Genomic DNA, 22,311 nt, shown 5'->3' with positions numbered 1-22,311 from the left:
TCAGAATTGGGAGCACTGGCTGTTGGGCGTCTGAAAGGACAGGAAACAGGAAGGAGGAGCTGAAGAGGCTGAGGGAGAGCTACTGAGAGGGCAGCAGCAGCAGCTTGGAAAAGAGGTTTCCACTTTATTTTCTAAAGTCCTGTTGAAGTTTGTTAGTACCTTGCCTGGCTACTACAACAGAAGGATAACATCACAACGAATAGGATAGCTGTGTGTGCAATTCTTTGCCAACCATAAACAATGATCACAACTTGTCATCTACTTAAATGTTATCTGATGGTAGTTTTGTGCATACAACAGAAGCAGGGGCATGTGCAAGAGGGGAAGCAGGTGCATGCCCCCTCCCCCAATAATTGGCAGGAGCTGACAGAGCATCTCTGGGCCCCGGCAGAGACAGCATGATTGCTCCTCTGCGGGGAGAGCACGAGAGGATCCCAGAGCCCCAGTGGGGAGAGTGCAAGAGCTCATCCAGCCCCCAGGTCCCTGGTGGGGAGAGCACGAGAGCTCCTCCAGCCCCAAGCTCAGGCGGGGAGAGCGAGCTCCTTCGGTCCCGGGGCCCCAGCAGAGGTACAGAAGGTGCCCCTCCAAATGCGGTGGAATTTAAATTCCTGCACATGCCCCTGTGTAGAAGCAAGTTCTGAGGAGGGAACTGAGGGAGGATAAGGTGGTGGCTCTATGGACAGAGCAAACAGCACTGCGAACATGCACAAATACAATTTCTTTGTGTGAATGTGACGAAAAAAATTAATGTAAAATACGGTAAACTGACAAACCTTATTTTCATTGTTTTACAGCTCGCTTGCACACTCTCTCTCTCTCTCTCAAAAATAAGTTCAGGTGTTTTAAAATCTGGGGTCCATGTCCATGGCTAATATAATACTTGTTTTGTGTAGAAAAGAAATAAATGTTTAAAATGTCCTAAAATTTTTAGTTTGGATTAGTTTTTGTTGTCTCTTTGTGAACTGCTCTCATGTTCCTGAAAAAAACCCAAAGGCCCAGTAAATGTATGTCCTTCACGGTAGTTTTAGGAAGTATCTAATTTGTAATGAAAGAGCTGCTGGGGCTCAATCAATTATTTTATTTTAAAATTTAAACTTGTTTTGACCAGGGCCGGATTAACACAGGGGCTTTAGGGGCTACAGCCTGGGGCCCCAGCGCACCAGGGCTCAGGCAGGCTGCCAGCGTGCCGTGGCCCCATGCCGCTCCTGGAATCGGCTGGCTGGCTGCTGGCACGTCGCTGCTGCCCCCACTCCCAGCACCAGCCAATGGGAGTTGTAGGGGTGACGCTTGCGGGCGCGGGCGGTGCACGGAGACACACTGTTGCCCCTCCCTCCAGGGGCGCACAGAGATGTGCCAGCAGCTGGCCGCTTCCAGGAGCTGCGTGGGGCTATGACAGACAGGCAGGCAGCTTGCCTGAGCCCTGCTGTATTGGCAGGTTAATAGTCTCAATGCCATAATTGTGATCATTTTGTTTTAAATTAGGAAAAAGACTTGTATACAGGGGCCCCACAAAATCTAATAGCCCCGAGCCCAGAGGAGAGTTTATTTAGCTCTGGTCATGACTTAGATTGTGCTGGTTTGAATGTGAAAGTTTGACATTCAGTCATAACAAGTTCATTTGAAAGAATAACCCAATGCTAGATGTTTACAGCTACATATTCTACATCACATACAAAGTAGTAGCTTGTGCAGAAAAATAAATTAAGAGAAACCACAGAAATAAATAAATGAATAAAGATCTATCTGAATATATTCTCTAGCTACAGGCTTGTCCACCTTTTCTCTGGCTTTCTCCCCAGTGTTACTACACACTATTATTCTCACACCTCCCTCATTCACTGTTCTCCTATAACACCCCTCCCCCCAGCACGCACGCACACACACACACACGCAAGCGCACACACACACACAAAACCGATCTTTGTTCAGTTGAAATAGCAATAACTGCAAAGGCCAGGAGCGTTGGGGGTGGGTGAGACGCACGGCCAGAGCTGGGGGTCAGTGCCCAAAGCCCCGTAGCCAGAACTGGGTGCTGGAAACCAGGGTTGGAGGACAAAGCTCCAGAGCTAGGGGCCAGAGCCTGAAGCCCCAAGCTGGGAAATGGAGACCAAACCATTGTGGCCAGAGCCTGGGGTGGAAAAGTAACCTAGCTATGAAAATGGAAACGAGACTTAAATATCTAATGTTAAATGTATGCTGTTTATTGTAATGGCTTGCAGTGATGTCTGTTTCTCGAAAGGAAAAGCAAGTGCATACTAAAACACCCTGAAGGCATTTATATAAAAGCATCCACTTGCTGTTCATCACATGGAGCAGCAAGTAGAAAGATGAGATTCCTTGGTGAATACAGAACAAAAGGCAGAAACATAATCTAATCTTTTCTTCCTAAACAGACACACCTCTCCCACCTTTTCCTGGTGCTGGAATTAACTAGTCCCTGGTCAGGTGACTAAGAGTTAAAGGTCTTTAAATACCCACTCTTTAAGTGGCTGGGGAAAAAGACACAGCAATATGGGGCGTTCTGTTCACCAGTTCAAGGCGCTGTTCTGGAAGAACTGGCTCTGCCGGCTGAGACAACCGGTAAGTTTTGGCAAATGCTTAACACAGGGATTTATTTTCCTCCCCTGCATTTCTGTGGAAGCGAGTGTGTCTGTTCTTTCGACTCTTGCCTTAGAGAATAATAAGGATCAGCTGGCTGCAAACGCTTCATGTTCTGTCTCTGAGCTCCTGATTTAAAAGAAGAGTAGAGCAGAACCTTGCATTTTAACACTGAAATAGCTGAAAAATCAACACTTTCCAGTGTGCAAATTCTAAAGGAAAGCGCTTAGGTGCTTTTGAGGAGACACAGAGAAGCCACGTTGGATCATTGGGCAGTACTGGTGCTTGGGACCCTCCTGGGATGAAAATCACTTGTCCTTCAGTTTCAGTGAGAGAACACTGTTGTAACTGAGATCAGAATGTAGCCTACAAAGGGTTTAAAACAAGATATCGGGCAGCAGAGTGCAAATATTAGCTAGAAATATTTTTCCTCCTTTTCCTCTCAATAAACTCTGGTTCATCTGATTAAACTAAAACAAGCAGAGAAAGCTGGCTGTTATCTTGAAAAGATAGAGAAAATCAAAATAATGCTCAGTTGAAGAGAGGAAAGGCTCTTCTTTGCCCACCATGACTAACATGCGGTTGTCATTTTTCAAAGGTGGTAAAAGAAGGACTCTTCCGCTGATGTTAGAATTGTGTATTAAAAAATAGTGTCACTTTAGTTGATGGTTTGTCATTGTTTCCCTTGTCAGTGCTGATTCGGGGATTCACAATGATGCATGTTGGCTGTTTTAAATAGGATTAGGCTGATAATTAAGTCAACATACTGGTTTTCATCAGAAAAATTTAATGTAAATCTGATCAGCAATCAGCAGTCCCCTTAAAAATCTTGGGATTTCAACAGATTTTTTTTTTTTTTTTTTTATGTGAAGGAACTTTCAACCTTATGGATAATTTCTTCCTCGACTTGCTCTCTTCCCCAAATTTTGTGACTCTGTTCTGGGTCTCCCAACTTTAACCACTGCCTCCTTCGGTAGCTTTTCATCCTACCAACTTCCCCTCCTTGGTATACTGCCCTCTGCTCATTCCCCTCATCTCACTTCCTTAAACACTTTCTACAGATGATTTCATCCACCTCAGTGATTTCAGCTAATATTTCTAGGCAGATAACTCTTAAAACTACCTCTATATCGCTGACTTCTTCAGTTTTGCTTTTCAGATGCTACCTGGTAATCCGGTAGCAGTCCTCAATGGGCCAAATTCATTTTGGGTATAACTCCACTAAAGTTACGACAATTATACCATGGCTTGATTTGTCAGATAGGTCCAAACCAGAATGTCTCAATTTTCTTTCCAAGCTTTCTTCTCTGACTAAAGGGATTTATCACTCATGATTTCTCATCTCCCAACATCACTACCACATCAGATATTTCCATACCATGGTTATGAGCACAGTATAAAAACAGATGTAATTGGGTGTTATCTTCAACTTCTTTCTGTTCTTTTCCCTCATATCCAGAATCTCCTAAATCTTGTAGTGTCTTCCTCCATAATATTATTAATATTCATCCTCTCTACTGAGCTGCTTGTCTTTGTCTTCATCATTGTTCCATACGTGCTATGACATGATTATTTTTTGATGCAACATGATCATGTCCCCATGCCATATCTTGATGACATAAAATCACGATGTGAAAGAAACTCTCAAAAAGAGCAACCCTTGCATGCCGTTCATTGATCACTATCAAATCCAGGAGTAGTGTTTGGTTGTGTACCATGCAGGTCTTTCACATATTTAAATACACACAACAAGGTTTACCCAGGCACAGAAGGTAAAGTAGATATTTTACTTAGCTATCTCAGAGGAGAGTTGTAACGCTCAGTTTATTAATGTATGTAATAATTCTATTCCATATAGATCCTTATACCACACTCATTACAATAGTATCTGAGATCCTCAAATGGAAAACCTTAGGAAAATGCAAATAAGAAATTAGCATTCCAACTAATACTGATTGTTAGAATAATTGTTTTTTAGAATTATCAGTAGTTTCATGTTACTTTTAAGTCTTCGAGTGCCAGTAGAGTTCCTGGGTTGGCAGACAGCAGTTGTAAAAATACTACAAATATATCGTATGACTACCAGCTTCCATGCCATACTGTGACATAATCAGACATTCAGACAAAATATGAACAATCTCGTTTCATTGAGAGTTCAGTATAAATTAGACACTAAAATACTAGTCCTTTGCATTCTACTAGGGGGGCTATCATATCTCCTGTGCAAAAAACAATTGGTTTGGGGATATTTAATCTCTTTAGACCCCTCTTACTATGGCTTATAGTCAAAGAGAGGCCTATTAAATTTCTGCCCCTGTTTTTCATGCTCTTGCATTTGCTTGTTATTTATCTTGGGTTCAAAGGACTTAGTGTAGGGGCTCTCCATGCACGTTTATGAGTATGTGAATTCTCTCTCTGGGGGATGGGACATACAGATCCAGTGCAGCCGCTATTACAGCTCATAGGCTTCAATAGAATCTGGTCCCTTGGCACTCTCCCCATATATGGTTTTAGGCCAGTGGATTGATAAAGTCATGTATCCAGTAACCCTATGACCTCCCATCCCCTCACTCAAATCCAGTGTTTAAAGTGCGACAGATCGAAAGGAGTCGCAGAACCACAAATAAAATTTCTGCCACTCCAGCAGGATCACTGAGGCGGGCACATCACAGCCCTGCCTGGAGAAAACCCCTTCTGATCTGGAGCTTTCCCAACTTCCCGGGGCAGAGCAACCACTCAGAGCTGCTTCAGGATGCAGGCAGAGCTCTTCACGCCCACACCTGCTCAGGAGCGGAAGCTGTTCTCACAGGAGCAGAAGTGGGAGGAGGGAGCAGAATGAACCCAGCAGCTCAGGGCAGCTCTGTTCCTTCCTTCCCTTCCCGAAACACCTGGCCTGGAAAGACAGAGGTGAACCCTTCTGAAGCATCTCCCCCACAGGTCTGGGAGAGGGAACCTCAGGAGCTGCAGAAAGAATTACCATGGATCACTGCTCGGCACAGTGTATGGGGCGGGGTTGTGCAGTCCTCCTGCTGTCCTCTCTGCATTCTCTGTCCCATACACTAAGGGTACCATGATACAATAAGCCCTACTACAGCATAGCTTTAGCCCTGCAGTTATGCCACTGTAGTGCTATAGCAGGGGTGGGCAAACTTTTTGGCCCGAGAGCCACATTGGGGTTGCAAAACTGTATGGAGGGCCGGGTAGGAAAGCCTGTGCCTCCCCAAACAGGATGGCTCCAGCCCCCTATCTGCCCCCTCCCACTTCCCACCCCCCTCAGAACCCCCGACCCATCTAACCCCCCCTGTTCCTTGTCCCCTAAACACCCCCTCCCGGGACCCCCGGCCCCTAACTGCCCCCGGGACACCACCCCCTATCCAGCTCCCCTGCTCCTAGTCCCCTGACTGCCCCGATCCCTATCCACACCCCCGCCCCCTGACAGGCCCCCTGGGACACCCACGCTTATCCAACCCACCCTGTCCCCTGACCGCCCCCCTCGTCCCAAACCTCCACCTCATCCAACCTCCCCCTGTCCCCTGACTGCCCCCCGGGACCCCTTGCCCGTTATCCAAACCCCCCAGCCCAGGCCCCCTTACCATGCTGCTCAGAGCAGCATGTCTGGCAGCTGCGCTTCCTGGCCAGAGCTAGACACGCAGCTGCACTGCCTGGCAGGAGTGCACAGCTCCACCACCCAGAGCGCTGGTGGTGTGGTGGCGTGGCTGCAGGGGAGCGGGGACAGCAGGGAAGGGGCCAGGGGATAGCCTCCCCGGCCGGGAGCTCAAAGGCAGGGCAGGATGGTACCGCGGGCCGGATGTGGCCCGTGGGCCATAGTTTGCCCACCTCTGTGCTATAGTATAGACACTTGCTACAGGAATGTAAGGAATGTGGATAAATTGGAGAGAGTCCAGCGAAGGGCAACAAAAATGATTAGGGGTCTGGAACACATGACTTATGAGGAGAGGCTGAGGGAACTGGGATTGTTTAGTCTGCAGAAGAGAAGAATGAGGGGGGATTTGATAGCTCCTTTCAACTACCTGAGAGTTGGTTCCAAAGAGGATGGTTCTAGACTATTCTCCGTGGTAGAAGAGGACAGGACAAGGAGTAATGGTCTCAAGTTGCAGTGGGGGAGGTTTAGGTTAGATATTAGGAAAAACTTTTTCACTAGGAGGGTGGTGAAACACTGGAATGCGTTACCTAGGGAGGTGGTAGAATCTCCTTCCTTGGAAGTTTTTAAGGTCAGGCTTGACAAAGCCGTGGCTGGGATGATTTGATTGGGGATTGGTCCTGCTTTGAGCAGGGGGTTGGACTAGATGACCTCCTGAGGTCCCTTCCAACCCTGATATTCTATGATTCTATGAATTTTCTATCAATGTAAATCTCCCTCCCTTGAGAGGCAGTAGATAGGCCCATTGACCAAGCGGTGTCTACATAGGGGCTTAGGTCTGTATGATTTTAGGGGCTTAGGTCAGTGTGATTTCTTCTCACCGCTGAGCAATGTTCACCTAAATTGACCTAAGTTTTAGGTGTAGACCAGGCCTGAGACTGTGGCAATTTCTGCATGTGTAGGGCATGCCACACCCACAAATAGGGACAGAATTTGGTCCAAAATATGTGAATCACTGAATCCCGTTGAGCCTAGACTTCAGTGAGCCGAGACTCTCATTTTCCCCGTCATAACCCATGTTTGCTGAAGAGTCTTGTAATAGAATACAGCTCAAAAATGGGTTTGTGCAGCGCTGTATTTTAGCCTGGATGTATTCAAAATACATATGGTGGCTCCCCATTAGGAAACTTTAAATATTTTGAAAACCTAAAGACAGCAAGTCTCACCAAAATACATCAGCTTAAAATTTGGTTTGATTTGGAAAGGAGTTGCAAGTGATGCCAGCTTGTTCAGGAACCCTGGGTGGAAATCCTGAGGGCTACTGAAGTCAATGTCAGTGTCCCTAGCCTCTGTTTACAAGAGGCTGGGAATGGGTGACGGGATGGATCACTTGATGATTACCTGCTCTGTTCATTCCCTCTGGGGCACCTGGCATTGGCCACTGTTGGAAGACAGGATACTGGGCTAGATGGACCTTTGGTCTGACCCAGGATGGTGGTTCTTATGTTCAATGGGAGTTTTACTACTGATGTCAGGAGGGCCAGGATTTCTCCCCCGTCCCCGCAAAAGCTCAGCTTTTTATATATTTTAGTAATTTTAGTAGTACCCATTACTTTGACAGAGAGGACTTTAATTGCAAAGAATAAGAAATATTTGTAAAATATTATTGCCAATATGAAAGACTAAGAAATAGCCAAAATCAGTTAATTAAATGAAATAAATGAGCTGTCTTGGCCCCCATTAACTTCAATGGGCTTTGGATCAGGCGATGTATCGCACCACAAAGGAATTGAGAGCTAGGTTTTGATGGGCTACCAGGAAGAACGAATTCCAGAGGTTAAGAGCCTCCAGCTAAGAAAGCCCTGCCACTTCTCAGCTATCCTAAATGGATTACTGTGGCATTTAATACAGCACATTTTCAATACGTGGTATACACTAATAAAAAGATGATTGGAGGAAGGGAGCGCCAGTATTTTGCACCTTTTTTATCTATCTGGGTAAACTAATGTTAAACTTTGGGATTAAAAGCCTCCCTAAGTGTGGCATTTAAGAATAAACAGCATTTGGAATTGCTGGGAAATGTGGTTCTTCCTTGTTTTTGTCAAAGGACAATTTAACATAATATAATTCATGGCTTTCTATTGTTGCAAAGGAATAGAATTGCTCTGTATAATTTCCTTAAAACCATTACTATAAAAGACAAGGGCAGCTCACAGTATTAATGATATGCTATACCTCAGTTTTAGTAATAGAATATTGTGATTTTTAAGGTCACTTATGTTCTCCCCCAATGGGTTTCAATCACATTTGTTCCTTCCCTTCACAGTGGCCTTTATGATGATGATAAGATCTTAATTCTATCCCATTGTGCCCTCTAATGCAAACACATATTTCTCACCAAGGCATTTAATCCCCTGTGGTTTCCACTTGAATTTTCATCCTTGTGGGTGGAATCCTGGCCCCATTGAAGTCAATGGCAAAATTCCAGTTGACTTCTATGGGCCAGGATTTCACTCCATATAATGAAATGTACACACAGAACCAGATCCTTGGGACTGGCCCTTATGGGCTTAATGCAACTTGGGTACAAGTGGGCATGAAGATTAGTTTTAACCACTTTCACACCTCCCAAATCCAGTGGCTTCTGAGGGCTAGCCTGGTCCTCAGGCATAACTTCGAGTCTCAGGACTGCTCCAAGTTGTAATGTTAAACACCAGGCATCCTATGGTGGGGGCTGAAAGATAGAGTTCCCTGGAATTGGCTACAGCAGCTCCATACTATCTAGGTATTCCTTTATACCAATTTTTTGCCTGATGTATGTCACTGGAACAACACAAAGGATGCCTAACTGGGCTGAGACTCTGGTGCACAGGACTCACTGCCATGAGTTCAGATTTGGTGCAGTTGACTTTATAGCTACCAAACCCAATGGGCTTTTTAATTATTTATGTACATATGTAGCACAAATTGTGACAAGACAAGAAGACAGAGAATCACTGCACCTAGGAGCTGATTGTCTAAAGATGGATCAGGGTGAGCCAGAGGATAGGGAACATGGACTAGGAGTTAGGGACTTGAATTCTTTTCCTGGCTCTCCCACAGACTCCCGGTGTGATCTTGGTCAAGTTACTTAATCCTAGTTGTGCCCTGGTTTTCCCACCTATAAAATGGGGCTAATAATAATGAATACTCCATTTGGGAAACCTCTTTGAGATGTATGGCTAAAAACATGATGTAAATGCCAAGTATTATTTTTAATTATTGTAATTATGAATTACATGGATAGCTAAAAAAAGAAGAAATAATAGATGAGTGTACAGGTATTTTGGAAGTCCATAATGAACAGTGATTTTTAATATAGTAGAGCCATCCAACATTGGAGCCCCATCATACTAAGTGCGGTGCATACATATAGTAAGAGCTAGTCCCTGCCTCAAAGGCTTTACAATCTAAATGGACAAAAAATGGGTGGGAGATAGGAAGTAGTATTATCCCATTTTACAGATGACAAACTGTGACAGAGAAAGAAACTTGTCCAAAGTCATATAGGAATTCTATGGCAGAGATGGGAACCAATCCCAAATCTCCTGACTCCCAGTCCAGTGCCTTAACCATCAAGCCATCCTATTAACATCCTAATTTTATGTGTGATGGGGACACCTCTGGATGTGTCCTTTAAAGAAACACATTAGAGGAAAATAGTCCATTCACTTTCCACCTATGGAATGATCTCTGGTGATTTGCTGCCTTCTCATGGCATGCCAGATTTCTAGCCAGATTTTTCCAGTCCTTTGTTCCTGTAGAACCCAATGTGGCTGGAACATTAGACTTGAAGGGTTTGCAACAAAAACAGTATGCAGCGTTCTGGGTTTTTGAGTACATAAGCCATGGCCTCTCCACTTTGTCACCACTGGGGATTTCACACCAGTAATGTCTTGGATGGAAACTTCTATTTTCATTGTCTTTGGGGAACATAAAGTTTTTCACTTGCTGTGGCCCATACAGTACAAGGAAGACCCTCAGGCTACTGCTCAAGTGGGTCCACAGTCCTGGATCATCTAGATTTAAGGAACTAAACTCAGCAGCAGCTGTTTCTTGCACCTCCACCACACTCTTCTCTGATCTACACTTTTCTTCAGGAATGTGCATGGTTACATCCATTTGAGATGGAGATATGGATGCTGCAGTAGCTGCCACGTCACCTGCACTCTGATTAACTGGATAATCAGGCATCTCCTCACCACTCTCATCCTCACTGGGGCCGGAAGGCTCACCATAAATATTTGTGTCTATTTGTGAGAGCTCCTTCCTGCTTAGATAGAAAAGCTTCCTCTTTCTTTCTTTCTTTCTTTCTTCTGAATGCTGTCCCAGGGGGGCGTTTTCTTCTTTCACTCATGACTGCTGTTCTGTGCCAGCTATAGTGGCTCTCAACACTCAGCTGAAGGGGACAAATAAGCAGGCTGGTAGCAGGGCCTGAGTGAAGGAAGTTATCGCCATCTTAAGGGCCTAACTAGCTCCTACTAGACTGCCTGTTCTCCTCAAGTGGGTTCAGGGAAGCAGCAGGAAACAGAAAGCTCCCTGAGAAACTGGTGTTAATCAGTCCAGGCTCCTGGGGGTGCTAGAGAGGTACATAAGAGGCTCCTCCTCCTCTCTCTCCCTGCAGCTCCTGCTGCTTTCTGTTATTCCCTCTCACCTTTTCTCCTGCCTGCCTGTTATGTCCCTTGTGCCCTCCTTCCTCCAGCACAGCACTCCACCATCTCTGTGCATCTAGAGCAGAGAGAATACATATGCACCAGCAGCAGACAAAATTTTCTACACTCTGGGTCCTAGTGGCACCCCCCAACAATCTGGCACCTGGGGCGGCTGCCTCAGTTCACCTCATGGTAAGGCCAGCCCTGACATTGAAGCACTACAGCAGCACAGCTGTGCCTCTGTAGTGTTTTCACTGTAGACAAATCCTGAGTCTGCCAGTTCCACAGGTGGTTGAAAGGTGGATAATAGAGGGAGATGGATAAACCCTCTGCTTAGACAGAATGAGCATGTAAAAACACTGCAAGCTTAAACACACATACAGTTCTAAGTCTCCGCATATGTGTGAGAAGCTCACAGAAGGGACAATCCAGCTCATTGCATCTGGCTCATTGCATTACTCATACAAATGGAGCTTATTCAATTGGAGGAATTTTAGGGCATTACTTCTGTGGGTCACGTCCAGGATATCTCTTTCCCACATACAAGATAAACTTGTTGGCCAGTCAAGTGGCCTTTAAAAAACAATCACTTTTCATAATCACTGTATCATGAACATCCAAGCTCATTGGTGGACTAACAACAGCACAAACAAATGACACAAAGTAAAAACAAATATTATGCAATACTGGGTTAATTCTGATTGATATTGATTTCCAGAGAGTTTTTGTCATGAGGCATTCCACTAGCAAATACATCATGCTACCCCTGATATTCCAGTTTGTATCAGATGTAGTCATCTGTCTCTTATGTTACCATACCAAAGCCAGTGCCACAAAGACTCCTCATTGTTTTTGCTGACACAGACTAACATGGCTACCACTCTGAAACCTATGCCCTGTTTAGAATTTTGTACTATGTAATTTTATTGCATACAAATAGCTATATTAAAAAACATTAAGGTTGTAAAGTCAAACACTCAAAAATTAGGAAATGCCAGAATTAAGATTGCATGTGCATTATGATTCAGTCTCTAATTACATGTTCTTGTACTATTTTTTCCACATGAGCCTTGACTTACTCAGTGCACAGGATGCCCATTCAGTCCCAGACTCCCCTCCAGTCTCAGTTTTCCCTCTCCCAGCTGGCTTCCAGTCCCCCATTTTCCTCCCTTGCTCCCAGTCCTCCTGTGCAGACAGTCTCTCCCACATCCCCATTCTGGCTACAAGTCTCAGTTTCTCTTCTCCATCCTACCAGTCTCCAATCACAGCCTCCACATACCCCAGGCTCCTTGCCCCAATCTACACCCTTTGCCATCTGCACTAGGTTTAGTAGTTCTCCATTTTGCATTTGAGTCATGAGGCTTCCTTCTCCCTGCTGCCTGGGCTCCAGCATGGGCACCATGGAGAGAACAGGAAGCATACTCTCCCTCCTCTCAGTTCCGGTGCCCAGCCGCAGTGTGGCTTCTAGCAGCTGGACAACAATTGCAGGGAAACTTCTGCTCAACCTTTATACCCCTTGGATGGAACATGCCCAGTGCAGATGGAATCTTCAGAGGAGCATTTACCTGCCAAACTCTAACAAATCTGGATGGAGCATTTGAGAACTGTGATTTTTGAAAGTCTTATAAGTTAGCCAAATGTAGGTGGATTTTCACAGGGGTGGCAAAAGGCACATTCCTGATACAAAGACCATCCCCCTGCCAAATTTCAGGTTCCTGCTCCAAAACATGGGAGAGCTATCACCTCTGAAAGAAAAGGAATTTTTTAACATGGGCAAAAGAACATTGTTCTTAGAAGTGGCTGAACTGCTTTCGCTGAAACTTTCCAGAATAATTCAGCCTGAAAGAGACACCCAACATCAGAAATCTCAGACCAAGCAGTTAAAGTTTTGCAAAGTTATAAGCAACTGAAAACAGCATATTTTAATAGAAAATGTCAGACAACCTTAAATATAGGCAGTAATACCAGCTCTGCCTATTGTCATAGCTAAGGATCTCAGGTGTTCCATAGTTGTCCAGTAGATATTACTGAAGAGAGATCTCTAACACAATTCAGTGATCCCCTATCTCAAACACAAAGCTGTTTGGGACCTCTTGTGTGTTGAGTAGAGTATATAAATTAAAAACTTAATATTTTGATTTTCAATCGCTGTTGGTTAAAGACTTTGTAGTAGATGAAACTGTATATACTTTGAGTTAATCAGCTTCTATGAGTATTTTAAATCTTAAAATAAGCAGGTGAGCTGCTTAGGTTTACAATATCTCACTGTTCAGTGTCTTCAATCTTAGCTTAGTAGATTATTTATTAGAGTTGGTTGACATTTTTAAAATTTTAAAATCTCAAAGAAGGAGAAAATTTGAAAACAAAAATGTGACCCACTCCCCCTTTGACCAGCTGTATCACTTACATATTTGGGGGTTTATCAGAGAAAGTGTACTTCTGATCTATATTTGTATGCCAGACAGTATAGCATGAAAGAGGATGATGGCAGTCAGAGGTGTCCTAAAGCACTTCTTTTCCTCCTGTCATTGTAGATCAATCTTGTTTCCGGTGTGGCTAGGCTTATTTTAGTGTAGGAATGGCTGGATTCGCTTTCAGAACACTATTATTGCCAGAATCTAGACTTGCTCCACAGGAATCAAAGACCACCCACTCTTTCTTTTATTAGGTTGTCTTTGTAACAATTTTATCTTTTGGAATATCTTCCCTGATATGGACAGATGATGTAAGTACTGTATCTAGCATTTAAGCTACTAGAGTTAGTAGCCTCAAAAATCTACAGGTTCAATGTAATGATCTTGTCAGGCTTTCATGTTCTGTAATTCTTTTATTTTTCTGATTTAAAATTTTTGTGACTCTGCCCTATTTAACTGCTTCTGAAATACTGCTTTGTTACTGAAAAGCTTGCATATGAGGATCCTACTACTCTTTACAAAGCTGGCTGGCTGATATCATCCCGATTTTGCAGCTGGAGCAACTGAGGCATGAAGATGACTTGCTTTCACTCTGTCCTAAACTAGTTTTCTAGATTTTGGAGAACAGCGTGCCTGTTTCATTCGATTAGTTATTTTATATAGATGTAGAAGAAAAGATTCATGAAAATACTGTAAATAACAAGACAATGGCCTTTACTCTCATGCTTTGAAATCAGTGTTCTTTGCTCCTTAAAAATAGATGTGTTTCTACTTAGAAGTAAGTTTCAAACAAAACAGGATCTGGTTTAATAGTTTCTTTTTTATGGCATTTATACTGGTATATTCATTTGCTTGTCCGTGTAATAATATATATTTGTATGATGCAGTTCAATTTCTACATTGCTGATATTATCGTTTTGGGTTTACTTTTCAGGTGCTGTCTCTCTCTGAAGTACTCTGGCCATGCATACTGTTCCTTATTCTGGCTGCAATTCGCATCCAACAACCTTCAAAATACAAGGAAAACTGTATGTTTCATGTTTAACCTTCATGTTTTGCACATCTGTGGACTATATTCTAAAGAGGGCTTCATAATAAGGAAATATCAGCAGGTTAAACCTGAGGGCCTGAATCAAAGCCCATTGACTTCATTGGGATTTGGATCAGGCCCTAAATTGGTTTTGTCTTTTGTGTCCTATAACATTATAATATTGAGTCCCCCTGCAATCTATAGTTCTTTCTGCTTCACCTTTTCCAAGCATTATCTTACCTAAAACAGTGTGGTAGATGTTACTATGCTATGTTTTATTTAGTTGCTGCAGTTCTATAGGATTCAGGCATGGTCTGTATTTTATAACCTGTCTGGAAATGGCATCTTGGGTTCAACCCACACATTCTCAACTTCCTAGAAGAATGATGTAATGCAATGTCATTTAAAACAAGAAATAGAACAGGGATCAGCAACCTTTGCCACTTCCTGCAGCTCCTATTGGCCTGGAATGGCGAACCGCGGTGGTGGGAGCTGCGATCGGCCAAACCTGCGGATGCCACACGTAAACAAACTGGCCCGGCCCATCAGCAGATTTCCCTGACGGGCCACGTGCCAAAGGTTGCCGATCCCTGGCATAGAGGATACAACAAAAGAAACAATGAAAATCAGTCACACCATTGTATGGGAGCTTAAGTGATCCTGTATTTAAGACTGACATGTAAAACCTATTTCCTTGTAAAAGGCTTATGAGACCAGAAACCATGGATCTCTTTCTTTATGCTTGCTTAGAAATTAAACACACACAGCTATGAGCTATATAACAAACCTTTAGATTTAGTGGTGTTAATTAAGACTGGTGTCTGAAACAGTACTGCAAATGCTGCATCGTGACGTGTCTGGACTCTTGGTGTTTATCTAGTGTCAGTATAACTCCCACTCTCTCTGTCTAATTCATCATTCTGTTGAATGGAACATAGTCCTATCAGTTGGAATAGTGACTTTTACCAGTAACTTTGTTGTCACAATTCTCCAGATAGAAACTGATACTGTTAGTAATGATTCATTCTTGCGAGATGACTGAGACCCATGGTGCATGTTCAATCAGTTTTAACTTTGATTGTTGCATTTATAATTTGAATACGTACATTCACAGAATGACATTAACCCTGAAGGATTTCAGTGTGTGGCAGTGTATATACAAGGATCAGTTCCTACATATCTCTAAAGAACCTAGCACTCAGTTCTATTAATAAGGAGATAGGAAGTGAAGAATATCTTCTCCAAACTATGGGGGCATTTAAGAAAACTGAACATAATTACACAAGTTGGCATGTTGCTGGGACAATTTTGTGAAAAGTGCCTCGGGATCTTATAATGACCATGAATGGAAAGGTCTTCTTGATCCTACACCTTCTCTGCTTTGCTTGTGAGAACTGATATGTTTGTATGTATAAAAGAGAACACAACTATTTCTTTTGGGAAGAGATCTTTGTGGACCAAATTTTGCTGTCAGTTACACTTTTGGAAATCAATGGTAATGCCCCACTGAATTTAACAGAGTAACTGAATTTTCACTAGCGTAGCTGAGGGCAGAATTTTGTTCTGTTGGCTACAGAGTGTGGTCCCAATTCTGCAAGCTACTTTGGATAAGCTTGCAGGATCAGGGCCAATATTACGGTCTCAGTAAAATTTAGAAACTGTCAAACTTATTTAAGATGGGTTGTTTTCAAAATGGTGTTGGACATACAGAACTAGAACTAGGCCGTATGTTTTTATGAAGCAGGCTAATACTCTTTCTGGGGCGCTATGCAAGGACATCTCTATGTTGTTTAACTCGTAGTGCAATTTCTAGTGATATATGTCTCAAAAATAGTGATATTTCAGTTCCAACAAAACTAGCTTGGGTTTTTTAGGTAGTATGGAATACCTGAATACACCGTTTCTCCAGTTCTTCCACTTCTGTTGTGAACATTCAATAGGAATGTTATGTCCAGGCCTAATTCAACTTGGGTAACTCACTGTAGCTATTTCTCCAGCAATTCAATTGCATGAAATAGTCTCCGTTTCCTGCCCAAAGGTTCCTACATAGCTGTGGCTCTCACTGTGGGCTTACAATGGAGGAATGGACAGGTTTCTCAGTTATTCACTAGAGTCTCGGCTTTATTGAAAAACAAACAAAGAAAAAACACCCATCAAAATATAAGGAGTACTTGTGGCACCTCAGAGACTAACCAATTTATTTGAGCATAAGCTTTCTTGAGCTACAGCTCACTTCATTGGATGCAGAAAGCTTATGCTCAAATAAATTGGTTAGTCTCTAAGGTGCCACAAGTACTCCTTTTCTTTTTGCGAATACAGACTAACACAGCTGCTACTCTGAAACCCTTCAAAATACGTGTAACCAAAGTGTAACTAGTGCAGCAGTGTCTGCCTGAGTTTGCAGAAAGTCTGAAACAATAGCTCTGAAGTGCAAACTGCCCCATTCATTTCAATGAGTGGTAGCTCAAATGCCAGTGATGATACATTAAATGTCAACATTGTTAATTATTTCACTGCTCATTAAATCATGGAAGGAAGGCAAGGACATATTTTATTAGGAAGACTTGCACAGTCTACTCTAAATAGCCAGTCATTTTGGGTAGGCCAAAAACAAACACACAGTGAGGTTGCAGAAGAGTGACTGGTTTCATTTTCCTAAAGGGGAGCTCAGCTTTCAAAAGTTCGTATAACACTGTTTTACAGTGTTGCTCTGTGCTGTTAAACTGTTGTCATACTGAACCCCAGACGTGCCTACGTTTCAGTGCTGAGTGAATCATTTATAAACGGAATGCATGGTGGTGCAGTATAAAGGTTTTATCAAGAGATTGGGATAGCTGCATTACTCGCGAAGTGTTGTGGTAGGTAGAGCTGTGTGGAGAAAGGGAATTCCATTTCATGGATGATTTTGATATTTCAAAATTTGGTTTTGTTCCAATTAGGAACAAACCCACCATTTAAAAAAAAAAATTTCTGAGAAAGGAAATGGAGTTCTGGCTCTAGGGCAGGCCACTTGGCGGGCTGCTCCAAGGCCATGGCCCTTGAAAGCCCTGGGTTCCCATTTTTGGGGTAGTCCACACTACTGGCTTCCCCACAGCCGTGGACCCTCAAACACCTGGGGTCCCTAGCCCTGGGGCAGTCTGCATGGTGGGCTGCCCTGGAGCCATATGCCTTGGAAGGCTAGACTGCCAAGGACCTGAGCAGATGAGCTGGCAGGAAATCCGGCAAAGGTTTCCTCCACAACACCAGTGAAATGAGCCTGTCTTCACAAAAGGTTCTGTGTTGCAATGTAATTTTTCCAACGAGTTTTAGGGGTGAGGGAGCAGCATTACTACTAAAGCTTTATAGCCTTAGTCTCACTGATGTAATTTTGTCTGCTGTTGCTTTTTAGGTTATTTAGAAGCCCGGGATTTGCCAAGTCGGGGCCTTTATCCTTTTGTTCAGAGTCTCTTCTGTAATGTTGGCTCAAGGTGCAAAAACAGCAGTTACACATCTCAGAAACACCACAGTTTCCGGTAAGATGCACCAATTTATCAGTATTTCTGACTAATATGTCTTTTCCCATAAGAAGGGTCATTATTGTCTAGTAGCTAGGAGTTGCAGGAATTTAATTACTGTGGGCTAGATTGCTTCCCCCAGTGTGCTGTGTGAGGGCGGGGCAGAGCTCCTTCTGACCGCTCCTTACATTTTTCAGGGTGTTTTTGCTCCCCAGAGATAGCAAGGACCTAGCCGTTGCTTCTCACAGGGGCTGCTATTTTGATCTGTCTAAAAAAGTCAGGGGAGAAGGTGGGGAGACTTCTTGTGCTCTCGCCAGCCCCCCATGCACTCACACAAGACAGATAATAATTTATCCTTGTTAGAAGTTCTATCAATACACGATGTGGGGCAGTGCATGGAAGATAATACTATATTTGCACATTTGTATTTTGGATAGTTTGGGAGTGTCTGAGATTTCCCAGCTATGGGGTGCAGAGGGAAGAGAATGGGAATCAAGGACAGCATCTTGAGGGACAAGAACAGAGAGCTGAGGAAGGAAATAGGAGGAGCTAAAGGAGTGGTCAGACAGATAAGAAGAAAATCAATGGAGGGCAAAGTCAAACAGAGGAGAGAAAACCCAAGAGTACACTTAGATTTTAAGCTCTTTGGGGCTTTTCTTTTGTTCTGTGTTTGGACAGCACCTAGGACGATGGGGTCCTGGTCCAGGAGTAAAGCTCCTAGATACTATTGCAATACAAATAAATGATAAGTAATAAACAGCCACAAAAGAACTGAACTTAAAAAGCTTTCCTGTTTGGTAATAATAATAGTACATAGTAGCAAACATGTAAATCATTAATTTACTTCAACATACTGCCAAAGACTGAGAATTATGAATGTAAGTGAGCAGGGTGCTCTGTAGATGATGGGCCTAGTTGCAAATAGCCTTTTTTCAGAGTTATATTCAGGGCAAACTGGATAACCAGGTCACTCAGCCAGAACGCAGTGATTGGCTGTGAATATATAGCAAATAAATAAATAAATAAATAAAAATAAAAAAAAAAATCAGTCAAGTAGAATGAAACTGCTCCTTTATAGGCCTTCAGAGTGAAAAGCTTAATTTTAAAGATAATGTGGACTTTAGCAGGGGTCAAGTGTAAAGCTTTCAATGTCACAGTCATATGTCACAACCTTCATGTCCCTTTTATGTTACGTGCTACAGTTTTTGGAGTAAATCACATTCCATTTACTTTATATGTGAGTCCTTGTAAGTCGTTTAAACTGAAAAGCTATCCCAGACTGGTAATTTTCCTCATGCTGTATTGTAGAAAGTACAAAATGGAGCCCTGAAATTACAGTTTATTTTATTTCTCTACCACACAAATCAGTGCTAAAATAACAAGGCATTATGCCTTGACACTGACTTTGTATTTAAAAAAAAAATCAAGTTTTTTTTCTGTTCTGTCTGAGGTGGTTGGAAGCTCCTGATATTAAAACATGACACTCATATAGTGAAGTACCTAACTGTAAACTGTCTTGATTGTCTGCACTGCATGAGTATTTGCACAGCTCTGACTATAGTCTCAAAGTCACATCTCAGCTTAATGTAGAAACAGGAAAATATTTCCTGGAGGCAGAGTTTCCTTCATTCCAGAGATCTAGTGAGGAATCTGAAGGGATATTCCAAGGATTTCATCAAGTTGATTTAGAAGTAATATCTATCTATAGATATATAGATGCTAGATTTATGGCTGAGAAGCATGAAGCACACAGCCTACTCAGGATAGAAAGTGTGAAAAGTTGGCATAAAGTTCATCCTGAGAACAGTCTGTTCCAGACCAGTCCACCAGTATAAATTAGATCAACCTGAGGGCTTCTCTGAGTTATGCTGGCTGTCAACAGCCTCTAGGTTCCAAGTGCTGACATAAAAGTTATATAGAGGTTCCTCGTTAGATCGCATGGCCCAATTATTCCTCAGTTTGCTGGTGCTTATGCTCAAGATATGCTTTTTTAACTAAAAAGGACAATTTAAGCAGGCGATTAATCACACTGTTCAACAATAACAGAATACCATTTATTTAAATATTTTTGGATGTTTTCTACATTTTCAAATATATTGATTTCAATTACAACACAGAATACTAAGTGTACAGTGCTCACTTTATATTTATTTTTGATTACAAGGGTTTGCACTGTAAAAAGACAAAAGAAATAGTATTTTTCAATTCACCTAAAACAAGTACTGTAATGCAATCTCTTTATCATGAAACTTGAACTTACAAATATATAATATGTGCAAAAATACTGCATTCAAAAATAAAACAATGTAACATTTTAGAGCTCGCAAGTCCACTCAGTCCTGGTTGTTCAGCCAATCGCTCAGACAAACAAGTCTGTTTACATTTGCAGAAGATAATGCTGCCCGCTTCTTGTTTACAATGTCACCTGAAAGTGAGAACAGGCGTTCTCATGGCACTGTTGTAGCCGGCATTGCAAGATTTTTACGTGCCAGATGTGCATGCTTCAACCACCATTCCAGGGGACATGTGCCCATGTTGATGACAGGTTCTATTTGAAAACCATCCAAAGCAGTGTGGAGTGATGCATGTTCATTTTCATTATCTGAGTCAGATGCCACCAGCAGAAGGTTGATTTTCTTTTTTGGTGGTTCAGGTTCTTTAGTTTCTGCATCGGAGTGTTGCTCCTTTAAAACTTCTGAAACCATGCTCCACACCTCGACCCTCTCAGATTTTGGAAGGCACTTCAGATTCTTAAATCTTGGGTCAAGTGCTGGAGCTATCTTTACAAATCTCACATTGGTACCTTCTTTGTGTTTTGTCAAATCTGCAGTGAAAGTGTTCTTAAAATGAACAACATGTGCTGGCTCATCATCTGAGATTGCTGTAACATGAAATATATGGCAGAATGAGGGTAAAACAGAGCAGGGAGCGTACAATTCTCCCTCAAGGAGTTCAGTCACAAATTTAATTAACGCATTATTTTTTTAACGAGCGGCATCAGCATGGAAGCATGTCCTCTGGAATGGTGGCCGAAGCATGAAGGAGCATACGAAAGTTTAGCATATCTGGCACGTAAATACCTTGCAGTGCTGGCTACAAAAGTGCTATGCAAATGCCTGTTCTCACTTTCAGGTGACATTGTAAATAAGAAGAGGGCAGCGTTATCTCCTGTAAATGTAAACAAACCTGTTTGTCTTAGGGATTGGCTGAACAAGAAGTAGGACTGAGTGGACTTGTAGCCTCTGAAGTTTTACATTGTTTTGTTTTTGAGTGCAGTTATGTAACAAAAAAAATCTACATTTGTAAATTGCAATTTCAGGACAAAGAGATTATACTACAGTACTTGTATGAGGTGAACTAAAATACTATTTCTTCTGCTTATCATTTTTACAGTGCAAATATTTGTAATCAAACTATACACGTTGGTATCAGTTACAACACAGAATACAAGATATATATGAAAATGTAGAAAAACATCCAAATATTTAATAAATTTCAGTTGGTATTCTATCATTTAACAGTGCCATTAAAACTGCGATTAATCGCAATTAATTTTTTGAGTTAATCTCGTGATTTAACTGCGATTAATCGACAGCCCTAATTTAAAGGTCAGAAGGCATGCCCAAAGTCACTCTCATGGCATCTAAGTGGCATATTAACAACATGTGATCTTCATGGGAGCCTGGCTAAGCATTTGTATTCTAGGGGTGCCACACATTTAAAACAAATCTGAATAATTTGCATGCTCTATCTCAAAGACGCAAGAGTGATAGATCTGGGGACAAAAGATTCCAAGAGTGTGTTGCCACCACTTTCACAGAAAATTGAGAACTCTGTGTGTGTGTGTGTGTGTGCGTGTGTATTACTTTCAGTGGCTAGTTCTGCGTGCTACTCTATATATTAATTTGTTTTAATGGGAACATAGTACAGATACAATATGCTGTATGTATGGAATGGATCTTCCGCTGTGATGAGTGTGCAATCAGCTGTATATTAAAAGGCTGATCTTTGTAACTAAAATAAATGTTGTTGTGTTTAGTGCTGTTAGCCCTGCAGAACCAACGCATCTAAGAGAGGGAACTAAAAATAACAGGATTGTTTACTAAATTTTAATTGGTTTTATAGATTATAAAACTAGAAAGCACCACTGTGATTATCTACTCTGACTTCCTGCATAACACAGGCTATGAGGCTTCTCTGAATTAATTACTGTTTAACCTATAGCATCTCTTTTAGAAAAACATCCAATCCTGTTTCAAAAATTGCCAGTGATGGAGAATCCACCACAACCCCTTGGAGGTTGTGTTAATGGTTAATTATCCTCACTATTAAAAAACTGTGCCTTGTTTCTATTCTTCACAAACACGCTGAAGAAAGTGAAGTTGCACAGGTGTTCCTGAGGCATCATTTGAAGACATTGGGTTTGCACAGGTGCAAGTAAAGGCATAATTTGTGCTGCTAGACCATTAATTAGTGGTGGGCA

The 22,311-nt window shown here is 42.3% G+C and overlaps 1 protein-coding gene across 1 annotated transcript in view; it reads left to right on the top strand.

Annotated features, from left to right (window-relative positions):
• The first annotated feature begins 2,399 nt into the window (after positions 1–2,399).
• ABCA13 (ATP binding cassette subfamily A member 13) overlaps positions 2,400–22,311 on the top strand; it is a 294,371-nt gene continuing 274,459 nt past the window's right edge. Inside the window, exons 1-3 of the mRNA XM_043540473.1 lie at positions 2,400–2,580; positions 14,239–14,332; positions 17,723–17,846. Coding sequence (XP_043396408.1) covers positions 2,512–2,580; positions 14,239–14,332; positions 17,723–17,846 — 287 coding nt within the window. The 5' untranslated portion in view covers positions 2,400–2,511. The remainder of the gene's footprint in view (positions 2,581–14,238; positions 14,333–17,722; positions 17,847–22,311) is intronic.

The sequence above is a fragment of the Chelonia mydas genome, chromosome 2 (assembly GCF_015237465.2).
Source record: "Chelonia mydas isolate rCheMyd1 chromosome 2, rCheMyd1.pri.v2, whole genome shotgun sequence".
NCBI classification, from domain to species: domain Eukaryota; kingdom Metazoa; phylum Chordata; order Testudines; family Cheloniidae; genus Chelonia; species Chelonia mydas.
This window is presented reverse-complemented; position numbering and strand designations above follow the sequence as displayed.